Source organism: Vigna unguiculata, chromosome 8 (assembly GCF_004118075.2).
Source record: "Vigna unguiculata cultivar IT97K-499-35 chromosome 8, ASM411807v1, whole genome shotgun sequence".
NCBI classification, from domain to species: domain Eukaryota; kingdom Viridiplantae; phylum Streptophyta; class Magnoliopsida; order Fabales; family Fabaceae; genus Vigna; species Vigna unguiculata.
In genome coordinates this window covers 15360164-15387414 of record NC_040286.1, presented here as the reverse complement: position 1 = coordinate 15387414, position 27251 = coordinate 15360164, and the positions used below count along the sequence as shown (strand labels likewise).

At 37.4% G+C, this 27251-nt stretch overlaps 1 protein-coding gene across 1 annotated transcript; it reads right to left on the bottom strand.

Annotated features, from left to right (window-relative positions):
* Nucleotides 1-13522: 13522 nt before the first annotated feature.
* On the bottom strand, nucleotides 13523-27029 carry LOC114194344 (poly(A)-specific ribonuclease PARN-like). Its single transcript, XM_028084505.1, is given in 10 exon segments — nucleotides 13523-13736; nucleotides 13739-14227; nucleotides 18109-18324; nucleotides 18416-18530; nucleotides 22732-22848; nucleotides 22951-23080; nucleotides 23082-23262; nucleotides 26431-26561; nucleotides 26649-26810; nucleotides 26812-27029. Coding segments are annotated over 10 exon segments (1854 nt in total). The 5' UTR covers nucleotides 26964-27029; the 3' UTR covers nucleotides 13523-13575.
* Between the last annotated feature and the right edge of the window lie 222 nt (nucleotides 27030-27251).

The following is a 27251-nucleotide window of genomic DNA, read 5'->3' as shown; positions in this document are numbered from 1 at the left end:
TTGTTGATGATGTGCAGGTTAATAAGCCATGGACTCAATGGAATGAGGAAGAAAGGAGGAGAGCCCAATATGATTGCAATGCAAAGAATGTCCTTACTTCATCTCTCAACATGGATGAGTTTTTTCGTGTTTCACAATGCAAGAGTGCCAAGGAAATGTGGGAGGTTCTTGAAGTGACTCATGAAGGAACCAATGATGTTAAGAGAGCAAGAAAGCATGCCTTGGTTCAAGAATATGAGCTATTCAAGATGAAACAAGGAGAATCCATAGCGGATGTGCAAAAGAGATTCACTCACACAGTCAACCATCTCATAGGCTTGGGTAAGGAATTTGACAAGGAAGAGTTAAACATCAAGGTGCTAAAGTGTCTTGATAGATCTTGGCAACCAAAGGTCACGACTATCTCAGAAACAAGAGATCTATCCACTTTGACTACAACCGCATTGTTTGGTAAGCTTAGGGAGCATGAGATTGAGATGCAAAGGCTTAATGAGCTTGAGTCAAGTGAGAAAAAGGTCAAGAACATAGCCTTGAAGACTAGCACCAAGAAAAATGAGGAACTTGAGGATGAGGTGGCTGAATCAAGTGAAAGTGAGAACTTGAATCTCCTTGTCAAGAGGTTTGGTAAGTATCTCAAAAGGAAAGGTATCAAAGGTAATTCCAAGAGGTATACTTCCAAACACAATGAATCAAACTCTTCTAATTTTACATGTTATAACTGTGGAAAACAAGGACATATCAAAATTGAATGTCCAAATGCTAACAAAGAAAATGAGAAGAGTGTTGATAGGAAAAAGGAGAAAAAGCCAAAGGAGAAACGTGCATACATTGCATGGGAGGACAATGATGATTCAACAACAAGTAGCTCCTCACAAGATGAGAGTGAAGAAGCTAACTTGTGTCTCATGGCTGGCTATGAGTCATCTTCCTCAAGCCAAGTAAGTTCTCTAGACTTAAATGACTATAATCAATTGTTGCATGATTTTGAAGAGTTGCATAATGAAGCAAACAAGATTTCTGCATTAAACAATCGGTTGAAAGGCTTAAATAATTGGCTGGAAAACAAAGTTAGTCAATTGGAAAAAGAAACAACTGATTTAAAAACTGATTTTGAACATTTGGAAATGATTTACAGTAATTCAACCGACTGTTTTAGAAATCAGTCAGCTGAAAAATCTTGTGAAAACTGCACAGTTTTGAAAAATCAAGTGAAATACCTTATAAAGACCTGTGCAAGGTTCACAAGAGGAGGAGCAAACTTAGAGGATGTTCTTGGTTCACAAAATTGTGTTTGGCAAAGCTGGACTTGGTTTCAATCCTTCTTTTCAAAAGAAAACCAAGAAGTTCTCTAGTTTCTTTTCTAAAAGCATGCCAAGTGACATGCCATTCATTTCATGCAACTATTGTATGCAAAAAGGTCATGTTATTAAGAACTGTCATGCTAGAAAATATGATGTTCCTAAAGGGATTATGAAATGGATCCCAAAAGGATCTAGAAAGGCATAACCATGATGGACCTAACCTATCAAAGGGTACCAAATAATCCAAATCTATTTTGCAGGTCATGAAAGGTGATAAGAAGGATTTGTGGTACCTTGATAGTGGTTGTTCAAGACATGTGACAGGAGATATGATGAAGGATTGACCCCAACCAAGGATGAAGGTACATGCTTAAGAACACTAAGCATGTTTAGAAAGCAAGTTCACTAATCCTTCATCCCTTTCATTTGTGTTTGTTATTTTTGATTCCCTAAGTTGACTTAGTTGAATCAACTTTAGTTGACTTTTTGACCTTTGACTAGGTTTGACTTGTTGACTATAGTTGACTTGACTTAAGTCAACATGCTAATCTATGTTTATTTGCTTTGTAGGTTAATTAGGAGTAAGAAAGCAATGCTAGGTGGCGCATGGTGATTGGGGAGCATAAATGATGTGGAGGAGAGAGTAAAGCAAAGGCATAAAGCATAAAGTAAAAGGCATGAAACAAGTGTACCTATGTACCTTTGGTCTCCTTTGTTTTTAGCACACTTTGACCACTTTTTGGAGACATATGAGACACATTCTTTGTCTCCTTTTATGCTAGAACGAAATTAGCCTTGCACACACCATAGTTAGCTCTTTTGTCTCTCATTTTTGTAACCTTATTTAACCTAGTTTCTAGAAGCTAGGGTTAGGTTTTTGTAGAGACATCCTTAGGTATCTTTTATTTGCTTAGAGGCCCCTAAACTCTTCTTTATAAGGGGTGCTCCTAGACATGTAAAAGGGTTGAACATTTTGAAGTAAAAACACTCTTGTGTCTCAACCATTTATGAGAGTTTCCTCCTTAGGGAGTGAATACTTTTAAGCCTTATCTTGCATAGCAAGTGGCGACACACATCCACTCATCTTCAAGGTTGCCATGGCTTCTAGCCTAGCCTTGTAGTGGCGTGCTTCTCACATTTTTACCATTTCTTTCCTTTCCATTTTATGTTTTCTTCTTCTTTTAATTGTTCTTGGTTTTCTATGGTTTTTGTGCTTTCCATTTCCTTTTTGTTTTGAATCAACCCATCATCTTCTTCTCTTGAGCTTTGTGAAAGGAACCTTCACATCTAGATAGCTTGCTATCTTAATGTCCAGTGGGGATTTCGTTTAGCTTTCTTAATCAACTCACACCATATTCAATAATCTTGAAAAGGAACAAGATAATCCTTCATCATTTGGTATCTAGAGCTTTGGTTTTCCTTGAATATGGTGTTTTCATGTTCTAACCTTGTCTTGTGTAGCTATCTTTGAATGGTCCACATAAAAACAGTGCTGGCAGCAACGTGTGTGTTTTTGAAAAAAATACTGCAGCTAGCTCAGTGGTCCAAAATTAACGTTCATTATATCAAAAGAAAGCTCTGTGAGTTTAGTTTCCAACAAAAAAAGAATTAATGCATTTGGAGTTCTGTGGAGAGAGATATGATCAAATGAGTGAACAAAGGTCAGAGCTGCCGAGAATACGAAAAACAACGTTTTCAGGTTATGTTGTGGCAATTTTGGCTTCGGTTTTGTGACTCTTTTGCTCCTAAATGTGATTGGATAACATGTCTTTTGATGCTTACTCTTTGAGCCTCAAATCCATGAGTTTAAATACATGATAGCTACATGTTTGTGTCTTTGTGTATGTCATGTTGAGTTTTTAAATGTGTCTAACTTTTGCTTGAGTCATATGTCATATGCTTCTTTGCATTTTCTTATTCTTGTTTCTAAGTATTTGAGCTATTGCATGAGATCTATGCCTTTTGTTGTAGCATGCTCCTTGAAATTGATTTTGACCTAATTTTTAAGGAACTAAGTGTTCAAGACACCCTAAAATATCCTTCTCATCATCTTAAGTACCTAGTTTTGAAAAGAAAAATTATTTTCATGACCAAAAACAGTTTGGCCGAGAGCTAATGTGTTGCTTGGTGAATCCATTTGGCCAATTTTACTAGGTGTTATGCTACAAAATTTTATACTTGGATTTTGGGTGATATTGGCAAATTAGTTCCATGCTTTAACTTGGTTATGATCTTTCTTGGTGTATGCATAATTTGAGGTATAATCTTGGCTTGTTCAAATGCTTTCCATAGAGTTTTTAAAAGTGTTTTTCATTGCTTTAGTCTTGTTCAAGTTTTGTCTTTAAAACAAAATTTCCTTAGAAGTTAAACTTTCTTGTTTTTGTGCTTTTCTTGCTTGTCACTAGGTGTTCTTTGTTGTGTCTTAGTAGTTTTCTTTTCTTGAAACTCTTGGGATGTTGTGGCCGAATCACTTGTCTTGCATTTGAAAGGTTTTGAACAAGTTTTTAAAAGTGTTTGCTTCACTCCTTTGGTGAATTTTGAGTGCTAGCCTTGCCTTGTTACTTTGGGAGAGTGATCTAAACACTTGGGTTACAATTTGGGTTGGATTTGGTCTCGATTTTCATGTTGTCTAACCCCTAATCCATTTATTTTGTCTCGGATTTGAGTGTTTTTGTTGTAGGAATCATGGCAAGTTCATCAAATGCACCTACACCAAATAAAAACAATACATTGATGAGATTGCTTCGGGATTTGGAGTTGTCTAGGAAGGAGGCCTTTGAACAATTGAGAAAGGACAAGGAGCAAAGTGACCTAAGAATCCAAGAGCACATTCAAAGACTTGAAGCTAAGGAGCAAGAAAGAGAGGCTAGGAAAAGAGGGCATTTTAGGCGCAAATCATCACAAGAGAAGCAAACTCCAAAGATTCCTAAGTTCAAAGGAGAAAATGACCCAAACATCTACATTGAGTGGGAACAAAAAGTGGACCAAATTTTTACCATTCATGTAGTTAGTCATCAAAAGCAAGTAGATTTGGTAGTCTTAGAGTTTGAGGATTATGCCATGACTTGGTGGCATCAATTATGTATGGACAATATTAACCAAGAGTCACTCGCGACTTCTTGGAGGGACCTTAAAAATTTGATGCGCGTTAGATTTGTTCCTTCCTACTATAGGAGGGAGACTCTTTTGAAGCTCCAAAGGCTTCAACAAGGGTCCATGTGTGTGGATGAATATTACAAGTTAATGGAGTCCATGCTTCTAAAAGTAGGACTCCAATTTGAAAGTGAAGACGAAAAGGTAGCTAGATTTGTGAGTGGGTTAAGAAGGGACATACAAGATTTAGTAGAGTTATATGAGTACTCCTCTCTTGACAAAGTTTTACATTTGGCCATCAAAGTTGAAACTCAATTGCAAAAGAAAAAAGAGGCCAAGAGGAGTGGTTCATACAATGACTACTATTCTAGTACTTGGAAAGATAAAGAAAGAAAACATGATAAATCACCACTTAAGAGTTCCAAAGACCCACCTCCTAGGACTAATTCGTCTAGGCCTTCTAATGAAACTCCTAATTCTTCTCAAGGTAGAAGGACAAGTTCTATAAAATGTTTTAAGTGTTTGGGATATGGGCACATAGCTTCAAATTGTCCCACCAAAAGAACCATGGCCTTAAACCTTAAAAAAGAAGTAGAGAGTGAACATTCTTCTCCCTCTTCCCCCAAAAGTACTTCTTCCCACACTTCTTCTTCAAGTGAAAGGATTAAACCCTTTGAAGGTGGATTGTTAATGATAAGGCACCAACTAAGACAAGTTTTCAAGGAACTTGACCCTTCTCAAAGACAAAACCTTTTTCATTCAAGGTGCCATATCAAAGACAAACTATGTCCCCTCCTCATAGATAATGGAAGTTGTGTAAATGTGGCTAGCACAAGGGTTGTGGACAAGCTTGGCTTGAAAACTATCCCTCATGCCAAGCCCTACAAGTTATCATGGCTTAAGAAAGAAGACATTAAAGTAACTCAACAAGTCCTCATTAACTTTTCAATTGGAAATTTTAAAGATGAGGTGTTATGTGATGTTGTGCCTATGGAAGAAACTCATATTTTGTTAGGTAGGCCATGACAATTTGATAGAAAAGTCTTTTATGATGGCCATGCTAACACCTATGCCTTCTCCTTCCAAGGCAAGAAGTTCACACTCCTACCTCTCTCACCCAATCAAGCAAATGAGGACCAAAATAAAGTGAAGGATAAGAGAAAAGATGAAAAAGAAAAAGAGCAAGTTACCTCCAAAGTGTTACTTGCCTCTAAAAAAGATTTTCAAAGCAAGATGGACATCACCATTCTTTCTTCTCTTGCAAGGCTCAAAAGGAAGACCCAATGTGCAAGCATGAGAAGAAGAGTTGTCTAGAAAAGAGGGATGGCCTAACCAAAGCTAGGGGTAGTACCCTTAGAAAAGATGGAATAAGAGCTCATAAAAGGGAGGCGCAAAACCTCCCCCAAATTAAGTCAAGCTCCATCTACAAAGGCTTAAAGAATTTGTGGTCAAATTCTCTCCAAGAAGGGGAGGATGATGAAGGATTGACCCCAACCAAGGATGAAGGCACATGCTTAAGAACACTAAGCATGTTTAGAAAGCAAGTTCACTAATCCTTCATCCCTTTCATTTGTGTTTGTTATTTTTGATTCCCTAAGTTGACTTAGTTGAATCAACTTTAGTTGACTTTTTGACCTTTGACTAGGTTTGACTTGTTGACTATAGTTGACTTGACTTAAGTCAACATGCTAATCTATGTTTATTTGCTTTGTAGGTTAATTAGGAGTAAGAAAGCAATGCTAGGTGGCGCATGGTGATTGGGGAGCATAAATGATGTGGAGGAGAGAGTAAAGCAAAGGCATAAAGCATAAAGTAAAAGGCATGAAGCAAGTGTACCTATGTACCTTTGGTCTCCTTTGTTTTTAGCACACTTTGACCACTTTTTGGAGACATATGAGACACATTCTTTGTCTCCTTTTATGCTAGAACGAAATTAGCCTTGCACACACCATAGTTAGCTCTTTTGTCTCTCATTTTTGTAACCTTATTTAACCTAGTTTCTAGAAGCTAGGGTTAGGTTTTTGTAGAGACATCCTTAGGTATTTTTTATTTCCTTAGAGGCCCCTAAACTCTTCTATATAAGGGGTGCTCCTAGACATGTAAAAGGGTTGAACATTTTGAAGTAAAAACACTCTTGTGTCTCAACCATTTGTGAGAGTTTCCTCCTTAGGGAGTGAATACTTTTAAGCCTTATCTTGCATAGCAAGTGGCGGCACACATTCACTCATCTTCAAGGTTGCCATGGCTTCTAGCCTAGCCTTGTAGTGGCGTGCTTCTCACATTTTTACCATTTCTTTCCTTTCCATTTTATGTTTTCTTCTTCTTTTAATTGTTCTTGGTTTTCTATGGTTTTTGTGCTTTCCATTTCCTTTTTGTTTTGAATCAACCCATCATCTTCTTCTCTTGAGCTTTGTGAAAGGAACCTTCACATCTAGATAGCTAGCTATCTTAATGTCAAGTGGGGATTTCGTTTAGCTTTCTTAATCAACTCACACCATATTCAATAATCTTGAAAAGGAACAAGATAATCCTTCATCAAGATAAAACAAAATTTGCAAAGTTGGAGTTGAAGGATGAAGGGTTTGTAACCTATGGAGACAACAACAAAGGAAGAATCCTTGGAAAAGGAGTCATAGGCAATGGATCCTCTTTCAACATCAAGAATGTGCTGCTGGTTGAAGGACTCAAACACAATTTGATAAGTATAAGTCAACTATGTGATAAAGTCATGTTTGAACCAAATAGTTGTTTGATATATGATGCACATGGTAGTATTGTTTTGATAGGCAAGAGAGTCAATAATATATATCTACTTGACTTGCATCATGCATCATTTAGCATCCATTGTTTGCTTACAAAAGAGGATGATACTTGGTTATGGCATAAAAGACTTTGTCACATACACATGCAGCATTTCAATCGGCTGAATAGAAAACAGCTGGTTGAAGGACTACCAAAACTCAAGTTTGAGAAGGATAAAGTGTGTGAAGCATTTCAAAAAGGAAAACAAACTAAGGTCTCTTTTAAATCCAAAAATGTTGTTTCAACTGAAAGACCTTTAGAGATGCTTCACATGGATCTATTTGGTCCATCTCGAACCATGAGTCTTGGTGGCAATCTTTATGCATTAGTTATTGTTGATGATTTCTCTAGGTACACATGGACTTTGTTCTTAGCTGCCCAAAATGACACTTTTCATGCTTTCAAAAGACTTGCCAAGATGCTTGAAAATGAAAAGAGTTCCAAAATAGTGTCTATTCGAAGTGATCATGGTGGGGAATTTCAAAATGAAAAGTTTGAACACTTTTGTGAAAAACATTGTATCAACCATAATTTTTCTGCACCAAGAACACCACAACAAAATGGTGTTGTTGAGAGGAAAAATAGATCACTTGAGGAACTAGCTAGAACTATGTTGAATGAAAATTCACTACCTAAGTACTTTTGGGCTGATGCAGTCAGCATTGCTTGCTATGTCTTAAATAGAGTGTTGATTAGGCCAATTTTGAAGAAAATCCCCTATGAGTTTTTCAAAGGGAAAATGCCTGTTTTAAGTCACCTAATAGTATTTGGATGTAAGTGCTTCATCTTAAATAATAGCAAAGAAAGTCTTGGCAAATTTGATGCAAAAGCGGATGAAGGTGTTTTTCTAGGCTATGCTACACAAAGTCATGCATAGAGATTGATGACTGTTGAAGAGTCTATGCATGTTGTATTTGATGAAACTAACCCAAAATTGCAAGATCAAGTGCCAAAGAATGCAGATGAAGAAGATCTACTACAAGAGCAGATTTCTACTGTAGAAAAGTCCATTGTTGCAGGAAATCAGTCGGTTGAAAAGGAAAAACATTCGACTGAAAAAGCTGCAGACAACAAATTGCCATTTCTACTGTAGAAAAGTCCATTGCTGCAGGAAATCATTCGGTTGAAAAGGAAAAACAGTCGACTGAAAAAGCTGCAGACAACAAATTGCCCAAGGATTGGATCCAGCCTAGAGGCTTATCAAAGGACAACATCATAGGTGATATCAAACAGAGAGTATGTACTAGACGTAGAATTTTATTTTGTGAACATGTTGCATTTGTATCTCAAATTGAACCTAAGAATGTGAATGATGCTTTGAGTGATAGTAATTGGATTGTGGCTACGCAAGATGAACTTAATCAATTCACAAGAAATGATGTGTGGTCTCTAGTGCCTAAAACTAATGACATGAATATAATTGGAACCAAATGGGTTTTTAGAAACAAAATGGATGAAGATGGTAATATAGTAAGAAACAAAGCTAGACTAGTTGCTAAAGGTTATAATTAAGAAGAAGGTATTGATTTTGATGAAACTTATGCACTGTAGCTAGGCTAGAAGCTGTGAGATTACTCTTAGCATATGCTTGCATGTGTAACTTTAAATTGCATCAAATGGATGTGAAAAGTGCATTCTTGAATGGTTTCCTAAATGAAGAAGTGTATGTTTCACAACCTCCTGGATTTGAGGATCATCTCTATCCTAACCATGTTTTCAAATTGAAAAATGCCTTATATGGTTTGAAACAAGCACCAAGGCAATGGTATGAAAGGCTAAGCAATTTTCTCTTATCAAAAGGTTATGCTAGAGGTGCAGTGGATAAAACACTCTTCATTAGAAAACATGATAATGATGTTATACTTGTTCAAGTATATGTTGATGATATCATCTTTGGTTCAAATAATAACACATTGTGTGAAGAGTTTGTTGCAGCTATGCAGGGAGAATTTGAGATGTCCATGATGGGAGAGCTTGCCTACTTTCTAGGGTTGCAAGTCAAGCAACTCAAGCATGGAACATTTTTAAAATCAATCAAAATACTGTTTTGACTTGTTGAAAAAGTTCAAAATGGAGGATTGCAAGGAAGTTGTCACTCCAATTGCAACAAATTGCCTTGTGGATGCAGATGAGGCTGGCCAACCAGTAGATTCAACCAAATATAGAGGGTTGATTGGGTCTTTGCTCTATCTTACAGCAGGTAGGCCAGACATTCAGTTTGGAGTATGCTTATGTGCTAGATTTCAAGCAAATCCTAAGGAATCACACTTTAAGGCTGCAAAAAGGATTCTAAAGTACCTCAAAGGAACAACCAATGTTGGTTTATGGTATCCATGTGATTCTAACATATCTCTTAGTGGCTTTTCAGATTCAGACTATGCAGGGTGCAAATTGGATAGGAAAAGCACAAGTGGTACTTGCCATTTGCTTGGATAAAGTCTAATCTCATGGAATAGCAAAAATCAAGCTTGTGTGGCACTTTCCACAGCTGAAGCTGAATATATTTTTGCTGGACATGGCTGTGCACAAATCATATGGTTGAAACATTAACTTTTGGACTATGGTGTAAGGCTAAGCAAGGTACCTTTGTATTGTGATAACACTAGTGCAATCAACTTAACCAAGAATCCAATACAACATTCCAAAACCAAGCATATAGAGATTAGACATCATTTCATTCGTGATCATGTTCAAAAGGGAGATTGTGAAATCAAATTTGTTAAAACTGAAAATTAATTGGCGAATTTGTTTACAAAACCATTAGCAAGAGATAGATTTAACAAGCTAAGAACTGAACTAGGTAGTTTAGACATCAAGAATGTGCTCTAATGTGTTTGTAGCATGTTAATCTTATGTACTCATGCATTGGTTTCATAAAAATCTGCTGTAGTATGCAAAAATTAAAAAATTGTCATAGTCAACCTGTTTAATTTGCATTTCAACGTGTTGATTTCACTTAAATCTGCCTTTGTTTGCATAATTCATGATCTGTCAACCTACTGTTTCTGTATTTCAACATGTTTATTTCATTTAAACTGCCACTAGATGATGAAAAATTGATCTGCTATGATTTTTAATCTGATGTTTTCATAATTCAGTATGTTGATTTCATTAAAACTGAATCTGGAAAAATGAAGTTCAATTTCACGATTTTCAATCGATTGATTTTCAAATCAGTCAGCTGATTTCACTTAACCAGATTCTGTTTTTAATCTCTAATGCTCTGATGCTGTTTTAGTTGACTTATTCTATTTTTCAACGTGTTGATTTTACTTAAACTGTGCTTTTACTCACGAATTGAATTGTTAAGCTAACCCAATCAAAGAAAGCATTTTTTTGTCAAGTACTATCTACTCTTAACTGCCCATTTCATCAGCCATGTGTTACTTTTACTGAATTGTTTGACCAAAAAGCATTCTAGTGTACAATTCCAATGTGCGTGCAACTCGCATGATCTGAACTGATTGATTCTCTCATAAAAACACATTGAAAACATCATGAATGCATGAGATACTGTTTTGGACTGCATTAAATTGATTTAGGTAACATAAAACGAATTAATAAGAAAAATCTGCACTATTTAATCAATTGTTTCTGAAAATCAGTTAGTTGAATTATAAATACTGCACTTGTGTTGTTGCATTTGCATCATACATCTCTTAGAAACAGCCATACCAACACTCATCATGCCTCGTCGTTCCCAAAGAGCTACCCAATCTGATGATGAGCACTCCACTCCTCCTACTACAAGGTCTCCAAATCATGACAGCCATGGGAGAATTGAAGCATGGTTTGAGGATCATGAGGACAACATTCAAGTGTTCTTCATTGAGATGAACAGGAAGCAGATCAGCATTCCTAAGGTGCTGAGGTTCTCATGGCTAAGGGCTGAAGGCTTTGAGAGCCTATTCCAACAACTAAAGCATCAAAAGTTGAAGTCTTTCCTTGAACTTTCACGGAAAATATATCCAGACTTGGTGAAGGTGTTTTTCACCAACTTGGAGTTAAAAAATGATGTCCTACTGTCCAACATCAAGGGTATTCAAATGGAGATCAACAAGAGAGCTTGGAAAGATGTGGTTGGACTCAAACCAAGGGGTGTGCAAGTGAGAAAAGGTGAAACTGGGGATGTTCCAAAATTCAACAAGATGCAATACTATGGCCAATGCTTGAGAAATCCTGTTGTTGAAATCAAACACTTCCATGTTGGTGGTCTTAAGGTGGATCAAAGGTTACTTGGTATGATTGTCACAAAAATCCTTGTTCCACGTGGTAGCAACCATTCAACATTGAATGAGGGAGATTTGATACTCATGTACTGCATTCAACACAACATTCAAGTGGATTGGATCTATGTGTTTCGTGATCACATGCTCAAGGCCAAGAGGCTCACGGATTTTAGACTTCCATATGTGGTTTTGGTGTCTAAATTCATTGAATACTTTCGTATTGATGTAGAGAATGAGCTAGAGGAGTCAACTGGACTATTGAACCATACCTCCAACCAAAATCTGCACAAAATGGGCTTTATCAAGGTGGGAAATGGATGGACAACTGTTGGAGCTGTTGTTGGTGGTGCACATGACCATGAAGCTGATCCAAGTGGTGCAAATCAAGAGGAAGAACCAACTGCTGGACCCATGGACTTGATTCCCTACAATCCTCTAGAGGATAGAGGCCCTGTGTACTCACATTTTGAGAGGATGGTGCTGATTCTGCTGCATGAGCTTAATGTGTCTCAACATGAACATCATAATATTGCAATGAGAGGTTCAATGCATTGGATGGCCAAATCCATGATATCCATGATATGCTCCACTCATTCCAGACCAGAAATGACCTTCAGGATGACTGAGTGTGGTGGTTGTTTAGGATCATGCATTGCATCCTTGTGTTTGTGATTTTTCAGTTTGAGTTCTGTCTGTTTCAGTTGGTTGTTTTTCATTTCAGTCGGCTGATTGTATCAGCTTTATGCCTCTGTTTTCTGTTTTCAGTTTCTGTTGGTTGTATCCCCTTCCAATATTAATGAAATGAAATGCAATGCTTGTTATCTTTATGCATTTGTTCTGTTTGATGAATCCAAAGGGGGAGAAAAATTGGAAAATTGGAAAATGGATAATTGATCACATTAAACTAAGCATTAAAAATTGGAATCAATAATCAAATCTGAATTTGAACCCATATTATTGATAGGGGGAGCATGATCACAGTTGTATACTTGCTAGCTTGTGTGTATTGCTGTTATAAAATGTGTTTCAGGTTCACAAGCTTCAAGCTAAGGTGTTACTTCATCAATTGGTTTCCAACAAATGGAAGAAGCTTTTGGAAGTGCTGGTGTGATTCTTGTGTGATTCAAGAGTCTTTTGTGGTGTTGTTGCATATTTTAGAAGTGTAAGGATGGATACTTTGTAAAACTTTTGAAATAGTGCAGAGAAAGTGTAGAAAATGTTTTCTTCTCTTTCTTTTCTACCTTCTTCAATATATTTTTTTGAAAGAGAGACAAAAAAGGTGTGTGGGAGTGGTGATGGGAAAAAATTAGAGAAGTGTGGAGAAATTTTTTTCAGTTTTCATATGACAGACTACGTATTTATATTCACATATTGCAATCTCAATGCAATCCTAGCCTTAATCAATCGTAATGAACAATATAAGAAAAGAATTGGTCATGAGAGCAGCACATTATAGGAATCAAATCATAACAAATCAGACGAAATTGGGTGTCGACACAATCCATACTATATATGTGTTTTTCATTTGTTGGAAAAATTCTACATAACATGATTAAAAAACTGCATACAGAATTGAAATTCATAATTATAACAAGTTTTAATTACATTTTAAATTCCAGAAATTTAGGACTATTCTGATTTTGGTTTGGAAAAAAAAAAAAGCATTTTTTTTAGTCCCTCGAAATTGAAAAATATGGTTCTAGTCTTGAAACACTAAATTTGGGGCTAAAAATAAACTTTAAACTCTCTAACTCTTAATTCCTAAATCCTAAAAAACATATTTTAGTTTCTCAAATTTAGCAATTACATACTAAACCCAAAATCTTTCCATTTTGAAGGACTAAGAAAAGGTTTTTTTTTTTTTTTTTTAATTTGAGAGACCAAAACCAGTAAAAATATAATTAAACCTTATAACAAAACCAGACATTCTGTTTTGCTGCTCATCTAACTCCTACAATGTAACATCAGCACCAATGCCTCATAATTAAAATATGTAAATTTAGTGAAGAAAATTGTATTTGCAAGCTTGATACGTGTGATTGATGATGGAGCATCTTGCTGAATGACAAGTTCAGCATCATAAAAAAATTCATGTCCTTGCAATCAACGAAAGATAACCAACATTTGAATAATAAGATTAGAAGACAACATTAAAGATCATCCAAGTTAATTACATTGTCATTATACCAATGAATTTCAGAGGATTTTCTCTCACAATTACTCTCTTTATCACAATAAGAACTTTCCAAGGCTCTGTCAAGTGACTCCATAAGATCCATCTCCCACAAACCTAGCCTGCATATTCTGTCGAGGTCTCATAACTGGTTACCCTCAGTCCTTCTGACAACAATTCCTTTAAGTCTCCGCTCATTTCTTCACTATTCATTATGTCTAGAAATTGTTTTGATACTCCAGGTTGCCAGAAAACAACAATGGCACAACTCTTGTCCACCAATTTAACATCAAACTCTCTTGAAAAGATATTATGCCATGAACGAAGTAAACTCTTTAGCATGCCAGCAGTCATACCAAGATTGAATCCCCATAAGAAAACCAAATGTTCACAACTGATTTTTCTTGCATTATTGGTCCACACGCCAACATCCCCGGCATTAGATAAATCTTGGATTGGAGCTGACCGTGGATGGAATACATTGGTGAAGTCTGAAAGCTCTGGAGCCAAATGCTTATTGCCAGAATCAGTTACATTTGGGGAAATTTTCAATATAGAGCATAGCTTCATGAATAAATAGCCTAGTCTTAATGCATTAAGTCCATGAATCTTGCCTTCTTTTACAGTAGCTGTGTAAACCAACAAAAGAAAAAAAATAAATAAGACTTACAAGTCATCACGAAAATAAAACAAATCTTTTTATATTTTTTGTCTAAAATAATTCTTAAAGAAATAAAAAAACATAACTCAGTCTTCTCTAAATTTAGACAAGCTAAGGGGGAATTTACTTGTACTTTTTGTTACTATTTTTATTTTTAAATAACAAAGTTGTCACCTTATTTCCATTTGTTTCCTGTGTTCAAGTATTTTACAGGAAGCAGAAAAAACAAAAAAGAAAAAGTTGTTTTCAGTGTCCCCGGCACAAATCTTTAAAATAAGCAACAAATGGGAAAAAAATGACAGTTTCATAATTAAAAAGTGAAAACAAGAAATGAAATTGAAATTGAACTTTGGATTTAGGTAGTTAGACTCCCAAAATTCCTTCGTAGGGGAAGTAATTTATGAATAAGACTAGTTAAACAGCAGATTTTGATCCAAAAAACATAAGTGAGAAGATATGTCCGGAATATTTTGCGTATTTTTCTTTTGAGTCCAAGGCAACGCATAAAAGCATAAAGCGGCTACAGTGCTCTAGCATGAAAAGTTGCAACAAATTTTTCCCACCAGCCTAATGCCACAACAGTCAACCTAATATGAAAAGGAAAATGTTTCATGTACACTTAAACTTGTTGAACACCGTTGCAATACCACTACTGACTTTTAATAATATTTTTTAAGCTGAGTTGGGTATTTTGTCATTGGTGAGTCACGGTTAATAGTTTATGAATTGAGTAAGAGATTTTCAATATATTCTCTCAAAAAGGAGAAAACTCAAAACTGTCACAAGCAGAGTGCAAAGGACAAAGTGCAAGGGTAAACATCATGGTTTACATAAGGGCCAACTATGGATGAAGAACCATTGATCTTGCCAATGAATTTCAAAACCGTCAAGTCAACAACAAAATTATGCAATGGAAACCATTAAGGGACATCTTGGAGTGAACCATTCACTGAGCAAGACGTCACCTAGAGATTTATACATTCATAAGGACTTTGGAAATAACTACATTGAACCCATCCCACGTCACATTTTATAGCTAATTTAACCAAATTTAGCAAGGTATCAACATCCAAATATTTCACAACTAATTCTTCCAACCAAGGTGTCAATCATAAAAAATAGCTTAACTGTTGAGTTTAGCTCCATTGATGCATGCTCATTTTTAGGTCAGTCAACATCATTCCAAACCTAACTACCATTTAACCAACTCCTAACATGTAACCACACTTGGCCATGACTTTAACCACTATTTTTGCCAATGAATTCCAAGGCTACCATGAAGGGATGTCTTTGAGTGGACCTTTCACAGACCAAGGCATGAGGAATTCATGACATCCATAAAGATTCTGGAACTGATAAGATCGTTCAACCCATCCCACACCATATTTAATCATATTTCTTAACAAATTTAATCAAATATTTTGCAGGCCTCTTCATTGATGAAATCAATCACAATTCCCACCAACAACATGCCAATAAAAAGTAGCTTAACCATTCAACTTAGCTGCATTGACTCAATGCCCATGTTCATTCTTAGGTCAGTCAACATCATTTACAAACCTAACTACCATTTAACCAATTAGTGACCACATGTAACCACATTTGACCATGTCTTTAACCACTGATCATAGAAAAGAATTCTAAGGTTGTTTTCCAACAAATTATGCGGTGGAAACCATGAAGGGAGTCTTGGAGTGGATCATTGACTGCACAAGGCTTGACCAAGAGATTGATGACATTCATAAGGATTGTGTAACTGATAAGTCATTAAACCCGTCCCATACCACTGTTAACTACATCTCGTAACTAATCAAACCGAATATTTTGCAGACCCTCTTTACTAATGGACTTAATCACAGTTCCCACAAGTAAGGTGTCAATCACAAAAAATATCTTAACCGTGGAGTTCAGCTCCATTGATGTAGTATCCATGATCATTCCAAGGCCAGCCAACATCATTTCCAAATCTAACCACCATTTAAACAACTCCTAACAACTCGTAACCCCTTTTGACCATGACTTTAACCACTGTTTTTTCCAATGAATTGCAAGGTTGTCACCAACAAAATTATGGAATAGAAACCGTGAAGGGATTCCATGAAGTGGACCATTCACTAGGCAGGGCATCACCAAGGGATTCTTAGCATTCATAAAGATTATGGAACTCATAAGTTTATCTAATCCATCCACACCACAATTATCCACATTTCGTAACTAATTCAAGCAAATATTTTGTAGACCCTCTTCACTGATGGAATTAATCAAAGTTCCCTCATGCAAGGTGTCAATGATAACTAATAGCTTAACCATTTACTTTACCACCATTGATTAAGTGCCCACACACATATATGGGTCAGTCAATATCACTTCCAAACCTAACTTTAACTAACTTCTGACCACATGAAACGACAATTAACCATGACTTTAACCATTGATCTTGCCAATGAATGCTGAGGTTGTCACCAACAAAATTACGTAGTGGAAACCATTAAGCTACGTCTTGGAGTGAGCTATTGATTGCATAAAGCATGACCAAGAATTGATGACATTCATAAGGACTGAGGAACTGATAAGTTCATTCAACCTATCCTAGACCACACCTAACCATATTTAGTAACTAATTTAACCAAATATTTTGTAGGCACTCTTCAGTGATGGAATCAATCAAAGTTCCTTAAGCAAGGTATCAATCATAAAAAATAGCTTCACCGTTCAGTTTAGCACCATTGATGCAATGCCCATGCTCATTCTTAGGTCAGTCAACATCATGTCCAAATCTAAATACCATTTAAGTAACTCGTGACCACAAGTAACCACATTTCAGGATGACTTTAACCACTGAGATTGGAAATGAAGTCCAAGGCTGTCACCACAAAATTATGCAGTGGAAACCACAAAGGACATCCAGGAGTGAACCATTGACTGACCAAGGGCTTGATGACATTCATAAGGATTGTGGAAATCATAAGTTTATTTAACTCATCTCACACCACAATTAACAACATTTTGTAACGAAATTAACCAAATATTTTGCAAGCCCACTTCTTGCCACAACGTCGGCATGGTCCCCTTCTAATTTCTCCTCCCACTTCGACAACGAGAGCAAGAGCTTTGACAATCATTTGCAACTTCTACACTCATTATTTCACCCTCTCATCGTTCTCACTCTACATTTTCTTCCCAATCTAACTACTTTTTTACCCTCTGCCACCTATTAAATAATGCTTTGCAAGATGTCATTTTCATTTTGCCAATGCATAAATGCCAGCTCATATCAAAATGCCGTCTATTAGTGTTGGATTGGTGTATGTACATGTGATGGTGTACTTGTATCATCTCTCATATGAAAAATAAAAGATAGAAAATAGCTTGAGTTGTATAATGTGAATTTTAGTGAAGTTCTTTCATGGTGACAGTTCTTAAAAAGTGAAAACAAGAAACAAAATACAAGTAAAAGCCCCCTAGAGCTGGTTAACTTTTTGGTCTCATTTCCTATTTTCATTTCCGTTAATTAATTATATAAATTGTCACCTTATACTTTCAATCTGTTTCTGTTTTTAAAGATTCAAACACGAAACAGAAAAAGAAGAAGTTCTTTTTAATACTTCTATTACTAATATTTGAAAACAATAAACAGATTGAAAACTAGCAGTTTTGTAATTAAAAAAGTGAAAACATAAGCAAGCCTAAGCATTCAGTTTTGTAAAGTATGAAACTTTACCTTGTTCACGAGACTTTCCACAAAATAAACTAGACAAAATGAATGAAAGTATGAAACCACGTAATAAGCATGATTTTGAATTTTGCACGAGAAGAGAAAGTTGTGAACAACAAGAAGCGGTGACTAACCTTGGTCAGGAATTTCCAAATCAACAGGTGCAAAGAAATTACTATTCAAGTAGGATATAGCACTCGGAATGTTGGTCATTTTTCTCATGGTTCCATGTTTCCTCATCAAGTAATTTATGTCAAGTACATTGGGAAAAACTGAGCGCAAAGAGCTCACAAATTCATCTACCTCTGGTGGAAGTGGTGCAATGAATTTTGAATGGATTAGAGTACAATCTGCATAAGTAAATGAGAAGTTAGTAACACGAAGAAAGTAGACCAGACAGATACTACAACTAAGTTGATAATTTTCATTCAAGAGATACACCATTAAGGCAATTGTAGCAGATAACAGGTTTCAGGGAAGCAGAAATTGAATCGGTTACCTCTCTAAATCCATGAATTTTCTTTCTTTCCTCCTCTTCAAAATTCTGAAGCTCTCTCTGCAATTAAACCATAAGTATTTCCAAAAAAGAAAGTTAGGAGGCAAGCACAAAGGGTATGTTGAAATGTAATGTTTTTTCTATTATCATGTATGGGATCCCTTCTTTAGGGTTAGGGTTAGGACTGATGACTTTTTGTATTCTGCCTATTTTTTCTTATATAAACAATGGTAAAACAGTAACAGTGATAGTTTTTCACTTTTTCATTTCTCTAAAACCTCTTCAAGTTGGTATCAAGAGCCAGAATATCTTCTCTGGTTCATCTTCACTGTTTGTCACAGCGACTGTTGTCGTCCGCCGCTTGTCCGCCGTCTTCCGCCACCGTCCACCGTCCGCCGTGCCATCCGCCGTGCCGTCCGCCGTGCCATCCGCCGTGCCATCCGCCGTGCCATCCGCCGTGCCGTCCGCCGTCGCTGCCGTGTTACTTCTGCAAAATTGAACTGGAAAAATTACTCCTCTTGGTCAGCTTCGGTGGAGTTGTGGTTTCTTTGTCAAGGCTATCATGATCATCTTGAAAAAGAGGTCTCTACTATTTCAGAAGAAGAGAAACCTAAGTGGCAGAAATTGAATTTTCAGTTGTGTGTTGTTTTATGGCAATCGGTTGAGCAAGGGGTCTTAGACATTTTGAGACCTTACAAGACATGCTTCTCTTTTTGGAAAAGGGCACAAGACATTTTTGCTAACGACATTCAACGCCTCTTTGATGCAACTCAAAGAGTAGCCTCACTCAAGCAAATCAATCATGATATGGTTTCTCATATAGGAAAGGCTAGGGCTGCAGTAGAAGAATTGAAGAATTTTTTTGTGGCTGATTCATTAGACGATATCAACAAAAAACTTGATAAGTTTTACATGGTCTTAATTTTGAGGAGCTTGCACTCGACTTTTGATCATGTGCGTGATCAAGTTTTAGCTGGTGATCAAATTCCTTCAATGGACAACTTAGTTACTAGACTTCTTCGTGTACCTACATTGGTCAAAGATGAAAGTTCAACTGATGTTTTTGAAACATCAGCAATGGTAGCACCACGAGGAAGAGGAGGAGGTCGAAGCAACCGTGGAGGACGTGGTGGTCGAAGTGGGCGTCCTCAATGCTCATATTGTAATAGAATGGGCCATACCCAAGACAAGTGTTATTCCTTACATGGTTTTCCTGATAAAGCTGCTCATGTGTCCAAGTCTGATCATTCAAAATCTAGCTTTTCTGATGAAGAGTACTAAGAATTTTTGAGGTACAAATCTGAGAAATCCAACAATCCTGGCCCATCCTCTTCAATGTCAACTGCATGCATTTCTCAATTTGTGGAAGGTTTTAGTCCATGGATTCTTGATTCAGGTGCCTCCGATCATGTCTCTGGTAACATTTTCCTCCATTTCCTCTCCCAAAATTCCTCATTTTATTACTGTTGCAAGTGGATCCAAAGTGGCATCTCAAGGAATTGGCAAAATTTCTTTATCTCCTTCACTAAATTTAAACTCTGTTTTGTACAATCCTCATTGTCCTTACAATTTAATCTCCTTGAGTCAATTGACTCGTTCCTTTAATGAAATTAAGAACCAATTTGGAAAGACAATTAAAATTCTCAGAAGTGATAATGCTAACGAATATTTTTCTACTGCGTTTTCCTCATTTTTATCTTCCCATGGAATTTTACATCAGTCAACATGTCCTCACACTCCACAACAAAATGGCATAGTTGAAAGAAAGAATAAACACCTTATCGAAACTGCACGCTCTCTAATGTTGAATACTAATGTTCCTGTTCATCATTGGGGAGATGCAGTCCTCACTGCTTGTTTTCTAATCAATAGGATGCCTTCTTCTTCTATTGAAAATAAAGTTCCTCACTCGATAATTTTTCCAAATGATCCTTTGTATCGTGTCTCTCCACGTGTGTTTGGATGTACTTGTTTTGTTCATAATGTCTCTCCAGGTCTTGATAAACTTTCTGCAAAGGCTATTAAGTGTGTCTTTTTGGGATATTCTCGCCTTCAGAAAGGGTATAAATGTTATTCTCCCTCAACCAAAAGGTATTATATGTCTGCTGATGTTACATTCTTTGAGGACACACCTTTTTTCTTGTCCTCCATGGAGGAGAGTTCATCTGTTCAACAGGTCCTTCCTTTACCATCCTGTGATCCCTTGGTTATTCCTAAAACTCAACCTCCCACTCAAAATGACAATGACATTGTTCAACCACCTCTTCTCACATATCAACGTCGCACTCCAAGGACTCCTTCCTTGCCTGAAGACCCCTGGGACTCAAATCCTTCTCCACCAGATTCTCGAATCATGGATCCTTCATCCTCTTCGTCTTCTCTTGACTCTGATCATACTTGGCCTATTGCCCTTCGAAAAGGTATTCGCTCTACTCGTAATCCACATCCTATTTATAATTTTTTGAGTTATCATCGTTTGTCTCCTCCATATTTCTCTTTTGTTTGCTCCTTGTCTACCATTAAGGTTTCTAAGAATGTTGATGAGGCACTTGGTCATCCTGGATGGCGACAAGCCATGATTGATGAAATGCAGGCACTTGAACACAGTGGGACTTGGGAACTTGTCTCTCTTCCTCCTGGTAAGAAGCCTGTGGGCTGTAGATGGGTCTATGCTATTAAGGTTGGTCCTACTAGTGTTGTAGATCGACTCAAAGCCCGTCTCGTAGCTAAGGGGTATACTCAGGTTTATGGCCTTGACTATTGTGATACTTTTTCTCCTGTGGCTAAAACCAGTCCTGTTCGTCTTTTCCTTGCTATGGTTGCCATTCGCCAATGGCCTCTGTATCAGTTGGACATTAAAAATGCCTTTCTTCATGGTGATCTGGAAGAGGAGATATACATGGAGCAACCTCCTGGGTTTGTTGCTCAGGGGGAGTCTGGGTTAGTTTGTAAGTTACATCGTTCTCTCTATGGCTTGAAGCAATCTCCTCGAGCTTGGTTTGGTAAATTTAGTCGTGTTGTGCAGAATTTTGGATTGAAACGTTGTTAAGCGGATCATTCAGTATTTTATGGTCATACTTCTCCTAACAAATGTGTTTATCTTATGGTTTATGTTGATGATATTGTTATCACAGGAAATGATATGACTACAATTGCTTAATTGAAGAACCATTTGTTTAGCCACTTTCAGACCAAAGACCTGGGTCGTCTTAAATATTTCCTTGGTATTGAAGTGGCACAATCAAAAGAATGTGTCATCATTGCACAGAGAAAATATGCTCTTGATATTTTGGAGGAAACAGGCCTGACAAATTGCAAGCCCATTGATAGCCCTATGGACTCAAATCAAAAGTTAACAAGAGATCAAGGTGAACTTTTCTCAAATCCAGAGAGATATAGAAGGTTGGTTGGAAAACTCATCTACCTTACTATAACAAGATCTGATCTTTCTTATCCAGTGGGAGTTTTAAGTCAATTTATGCAAAATCCCCACATTGATCATTGGAATGTTGTGATTCGCATTCTCAGATATGTAAAAGGGAACCCAGGACAAGGATTTTTGTATGAGAACAAGGGAAGTACTCAAGTTGTAGCGTATTGTGATGCAGATTGGGCTGGTTGTCCAATTGATAGAAGATCTACCACAGGATATTGTGTATTCCTTGGAGGGAACCTTGTTTCTTGGAAAAGTAAAAACAAAGTGTTGTTGCTCGATCTAGTGTAGAGGCAGAATATCGATCTATGGCTCTAGCTACATGTGAACTAGTGTGGATTAAACAACTCCTTCAAGAGTTGAAATTTTGTGAAAATGAGCAGATGAAGTTATGTTGTGACAATCAAGCAGCCCTTCACATTGCCTCCAATCCGGTGTTTCATGAGAGAACAAAGCATATAGAAATTGATTGTCATTTTGTTAGAGAGAAATTACTATCCAAGGATCTTGTTACTAAGTTTGTCGGCTCTAATGAACAACTTGCAGACATTCTAACTAAATCTTTAAGAGAGCCTAGAATTCAATTTATATGTTCCAAGCTTGGAGCATATGATCTATATGCTCCAGCTTGAGGGAGAGTGTTGAAATGTAATGTTTTTTTTATTATCATGTATGGGATCCCTTCTTTAGGATTAGGGTTAGGACTGATGACTCTTTATATTCTGCCTATTTTTTCTTATATAAACAATGGTAAAACAGTAACAGTGATAGTTTTTCACTGTTTCATTTCTCTAAAACCTCTTCAAGTGGGTAGATATTTCTCATTACCTCCAATGATTCCTTATCTTCTTTTGAATTTACCAGAACAATTCGTATTGCATGTATGGTCCCACTCTTTGTAGGGATCAGCAAAGGAAGAAGATCATCTGAGTGGTCTAACAACATCTACAAGTAAACAGCCAAGAAACAGAAAAGAAAACAGATAGTGAGGTGATCATATTTGTATTATTCAGATTAGAACAATTAAAACTTTTTGGTTCACTAAACCTCAAGAACTAGCTGCACTTGACGTTCACTGCATACATCTATGGTCATGCAAGGTCTTGATCTGAACTGTTCACCTCCCAGGACAATATTCCTAAGGAAGTTGATAAGTTCTTCTGCATAAAATGAGTTTAAGAAAAAAATGAGTTTCACATGTCTTTCTCCAATGTTTAATCCGTGATCTAATCCTCTCAACAAAAACTGTGTCCGCAACAGTAGGTGATGAAGAAGATTTCACCACTGGAAGAGAAGAGAGAGCAGTTCCAAGACGAACTTTAGCTGCTGACTCTTGAGCTCTAGATAGATATGATATGCCTGTCATACAAATAAAAACTAACAGGTTATTAAAAGAGAGCAACCTAGTGCAGGTGGCACTGGCCAACGGAAAATGAGGTGCAGGGAATGTAAATTACTCAGTCTTAGCCCCACAAGAGGAATTGAATCCATGACCTCTAAGCAACACAGAAGCAAGTTTATCCAAGCTAAAGGCTCATTCTCGGTCATAGGTCACCAGGATATCAAAATAAGGGATTCAGATTCTCCACAGAAAGAGATTTTGACACACTTCAACAGTCAGTCAATTGCAAACTTTCAATGAAGTATGAAGATCAAATAGCTTATTTTATCTAGTGATAAAAACCTTGTGCACATCCAATATATGACCTGTCTGTCCGATGTCCTTGCAACAGTGGTCATCATGCTTATGTGAAAATCAAAATGCTTGGAATCCTGATCCCTAAATAAGTAACAGAACAATAAATCCTCAGTTTACATGTCATAGCATAACCTTTCTTTCCACATTTACCACATTAGAAGAGTCCCTAAACAGATTATACATTCCAGTGTACAGTTGAAGGGACCATCTCTTCAGGCGAGCAACAATCACCATGACCGAAACCCTACTTCATATTTAGGACGGAAAAAAACTCTTTCTATCTTTTTCCCATTCAGGAATATTTCCTCATGTGCTTACGCTGCTTTCCAATCAAAGTTGAGTTTCCCCTCAGTAGTTCATAAATAAATACTAGCATTAAAAGTCAACAGATAAGTAAATATTTAGATTAAAGTTTGCAAACTTAAGTTTGCATGGATTTCTCTTGCAAACCAATTTTGCAAAATCAGCATCCGTTTTGTGCTTTCAACTGAAAAATAGTTTTAGGTCAAATATAAATGTGCAACAGAATACTAACAACACACTCTCTAACACTCTTTTACCTACGTTTCTTAGAGCTAAAGTGGGAGGAGAGGAAGGAAAGCAGGTGAAGGGAGGAAGTTGTAGTTTGGTTGGAAGAATTCTAACCGTCTTCTTTTCATGCAAAATTCCAAAGAAGAAACATGAGGAATTGGCCATGAGTATAAAGTTCTTTTGAAAATCATAATCGACTATGGACACCCATAATCACATATGGGTCTAGTTTTTACTATTTTGTTCTTTTTATTATTATAATAAAATAAATAATTAAAAAATAGTATCAATAGTAATAAATAAAATCATTTATAATAACTAAAATATATTTTCTTTCTATCCGAACAACATTTTTTTTCCATTCATTTCTCATCTATCGATTTTTCACTTCCTCTATTTCTTACCTCTACCAAAATGAGCATTAAACATACCCTCTATTATCGGCTGAAATATACTGGAACTACAAATTCTAATGGGTCCAACATATAATGACTCCATCTCCTGGTTTTGTAGTTTCCAATACATTTTAATCAATGGTAAAGTGTGTTAAAAGGATGTCACCAGCATTCCTCAAATTTGCAAGTGTTACTACAACAGAAAACAAGCATGCCATGAAACTGGGGGTTTACAAAACAAACTAAGTTTTAAGATTCCAAACACTGGACCAAACATGAGATATGTTTAAACAAACTTCTCCCAAAGAAAATTTCTACAAATTAGCTTAACCTTGTGTTTGGATGAAACATTTTAACAATGCTTAGAAATTGAAATGCTTTGCATTTGAATTTCTTGCAATTAAATTCCATTCATTTTTTAAATAATTTGTTTGGATAAGGAAATTAAAATACCTTACATTTCAATTTCTTGTTTGGAAAAAAAATTTGAATTTATTGTGAGATCAAATTTAATTTTAACAATATTTATTTTAAACTTAATTATGTTTTGAGTTCATGATAAATTTGGAAACCCGACGATCAAGAAGGGCCCGACGACACGGACGGGTCCGACGACCCGGACGGGCCCCACGACCTAGATGGACCGACGACCTGGACAGGTCCGACGACTCATACGAGCCTTCCAAACCGTCGGGCTCGTCTGGGTCGTCGGGCTCGTCCGGATAGTTTGACCTGTCCGAGTCATCGAGCCCGTCTGTGTCGTTGGGACCGTCCATTTCATCGGGTCCGTCTAGATCGTCGGGCTTGACGTGTTGGAAGGGTCCGTCCGAGTTGTCGAACCCATCTAGGTCGTCGAACCTGTCCAGGTTGTCGAGCCCGTCCGGGTCGTCGGATCCGAAGGTTTGGAAGGGCCCGTTCGGGTTGTCAAGCAATCCGTGTCGTAGAACCCGTCCGAGTCGTCAGGCCCATCTAGATCGTCGGGCCCGTTCGGGTCGTCGGAGCCGTCTGGATTGTCGGGCCCGTCAGATCATTGGTCTTGTCCGGATAGTCTGCCACGTCCGAGTCATCGGGCTATTCTAGGTCGTCAGGCTCATTCTGGTCGTAAGGCTCGTTTGGGTCGTCGGGCCCGTCCGGGTCGACGGACGGGCCTTTCCGGATTGACGAACGGGCCCGTCTGGATCATCGAGCCCATTCAGGTCGTCGGACCCGTCTGGGTTGTCGGGCTCATCTGGGTTGTCGGGCTCATCTGGGTCGTCGGGCCCATTTTGGTCGTCAGACCCGTCTGAATCGTCGAGCCCATTCGGGTCGTTGGACCCGTCTGGATCGTCGGGCCCATCTGGGTCGTCGGACTCGTCTGGATCGTCGAACCCATTTGGGTCGTCGAACCCGTTTGAATCGTTGGCTCCGTTTGTGTCATAGGACCTACCAAAGAGTCTACAATGTGAGGTTGAGTGAGAAGAATTTCAAATTCCACCTATTTTAAGGGGTATTTGAATTTCTACTAATTTAGCTAATTGAAATCCCTCAAAAAAATGCTTACATTTGAAATACTTTTTAATTTTTGTATCCAAACAAAACATTTCATTGCAAAAAAATCTAAATTCTTCAAATAAAAATGAATTACTTCATTAAAATATTCTATCCAAACACACTCTAAGCATTTTAGAATACGGAGGAACTAGTCTCAATTTTTTCTTCTACCACTATTCTTTCCCAGAAGTGCTGAAAATTTTCTAGCCCAAATCATATTTGATCCGTAGAACAGCACCAGAAGCACTCAGGGAAGATGTTCTAGGTTTTGTGCTAATTTTAAACCATCAAGCAAAAGGAATTGAATTTACCCACTTAGCGCGCCCAAAACGAGAACAAGAACCAGAACACACAAAAGCAACAAAAGCTCACCATTATAAACGCAAGCATTGAAATCAAAGCCCCGGCGAGCCATGGAGGCGAGAAACGATGTCTGGCACGAAAAGCTGTAAGCAGGCATCCCCATTTTCAATTCGTCTCTCGGAAACAGCACGAAATTATAACTGCAAATTTTCAACATTATCTTCAAAACAAATCGAGACTCAGTATTTTCCAAAAACGAAAAAGCAGCGAAGGTGTCGGGAACTGACGGGTGAGCGAGGAGTTTGTCGGAGCTGGAGACGGAGAAGGGGCACACAGCAAAGTGGAGGAGCTGGAAGCGGTGGGCGGCGCGGCGGGCCTTGTAGTAGGCGGTCTGGGCGGTGTCGAAAGGTAGAGGGCGAAGCCAGGACGGCGGCGACGGAGAGCTGGTCCTCCATGGATACGGCTACATAGTCGGAGGAAGAGATGTGAGTCTTTAGCTCTTGCAGGGTCTCTTCGAAGATGGAAGCTGTTACCTGCTTCACCCTCCATTTCGAGGAGGACGTGCAGAGGAAACGACGCTGCAACTGAAACACCGAAGCCATGAAAACGACAGCGTTTCTGATTCGGGTTTTTTCCTCTAGGACCCGCGCATTACCACAATAGTTATTTGTGTTTAAGAAAACTCAATTTGGACTATACTTGAAAAACACCATCAATATTATTTATGTATAGAAATAAAACAAAGAATATTGTTGAGAGATAAAACCTATTTTCCTAATGCAAGTCATTCAACTACAAAAAAAATTTTTTTGTTGTTTAAGACCTTAAGAATAGGATAACTTATAAGTTCATTGTAAGGTCCATTAAAATTCTTATTCTTTTCTGTCCTA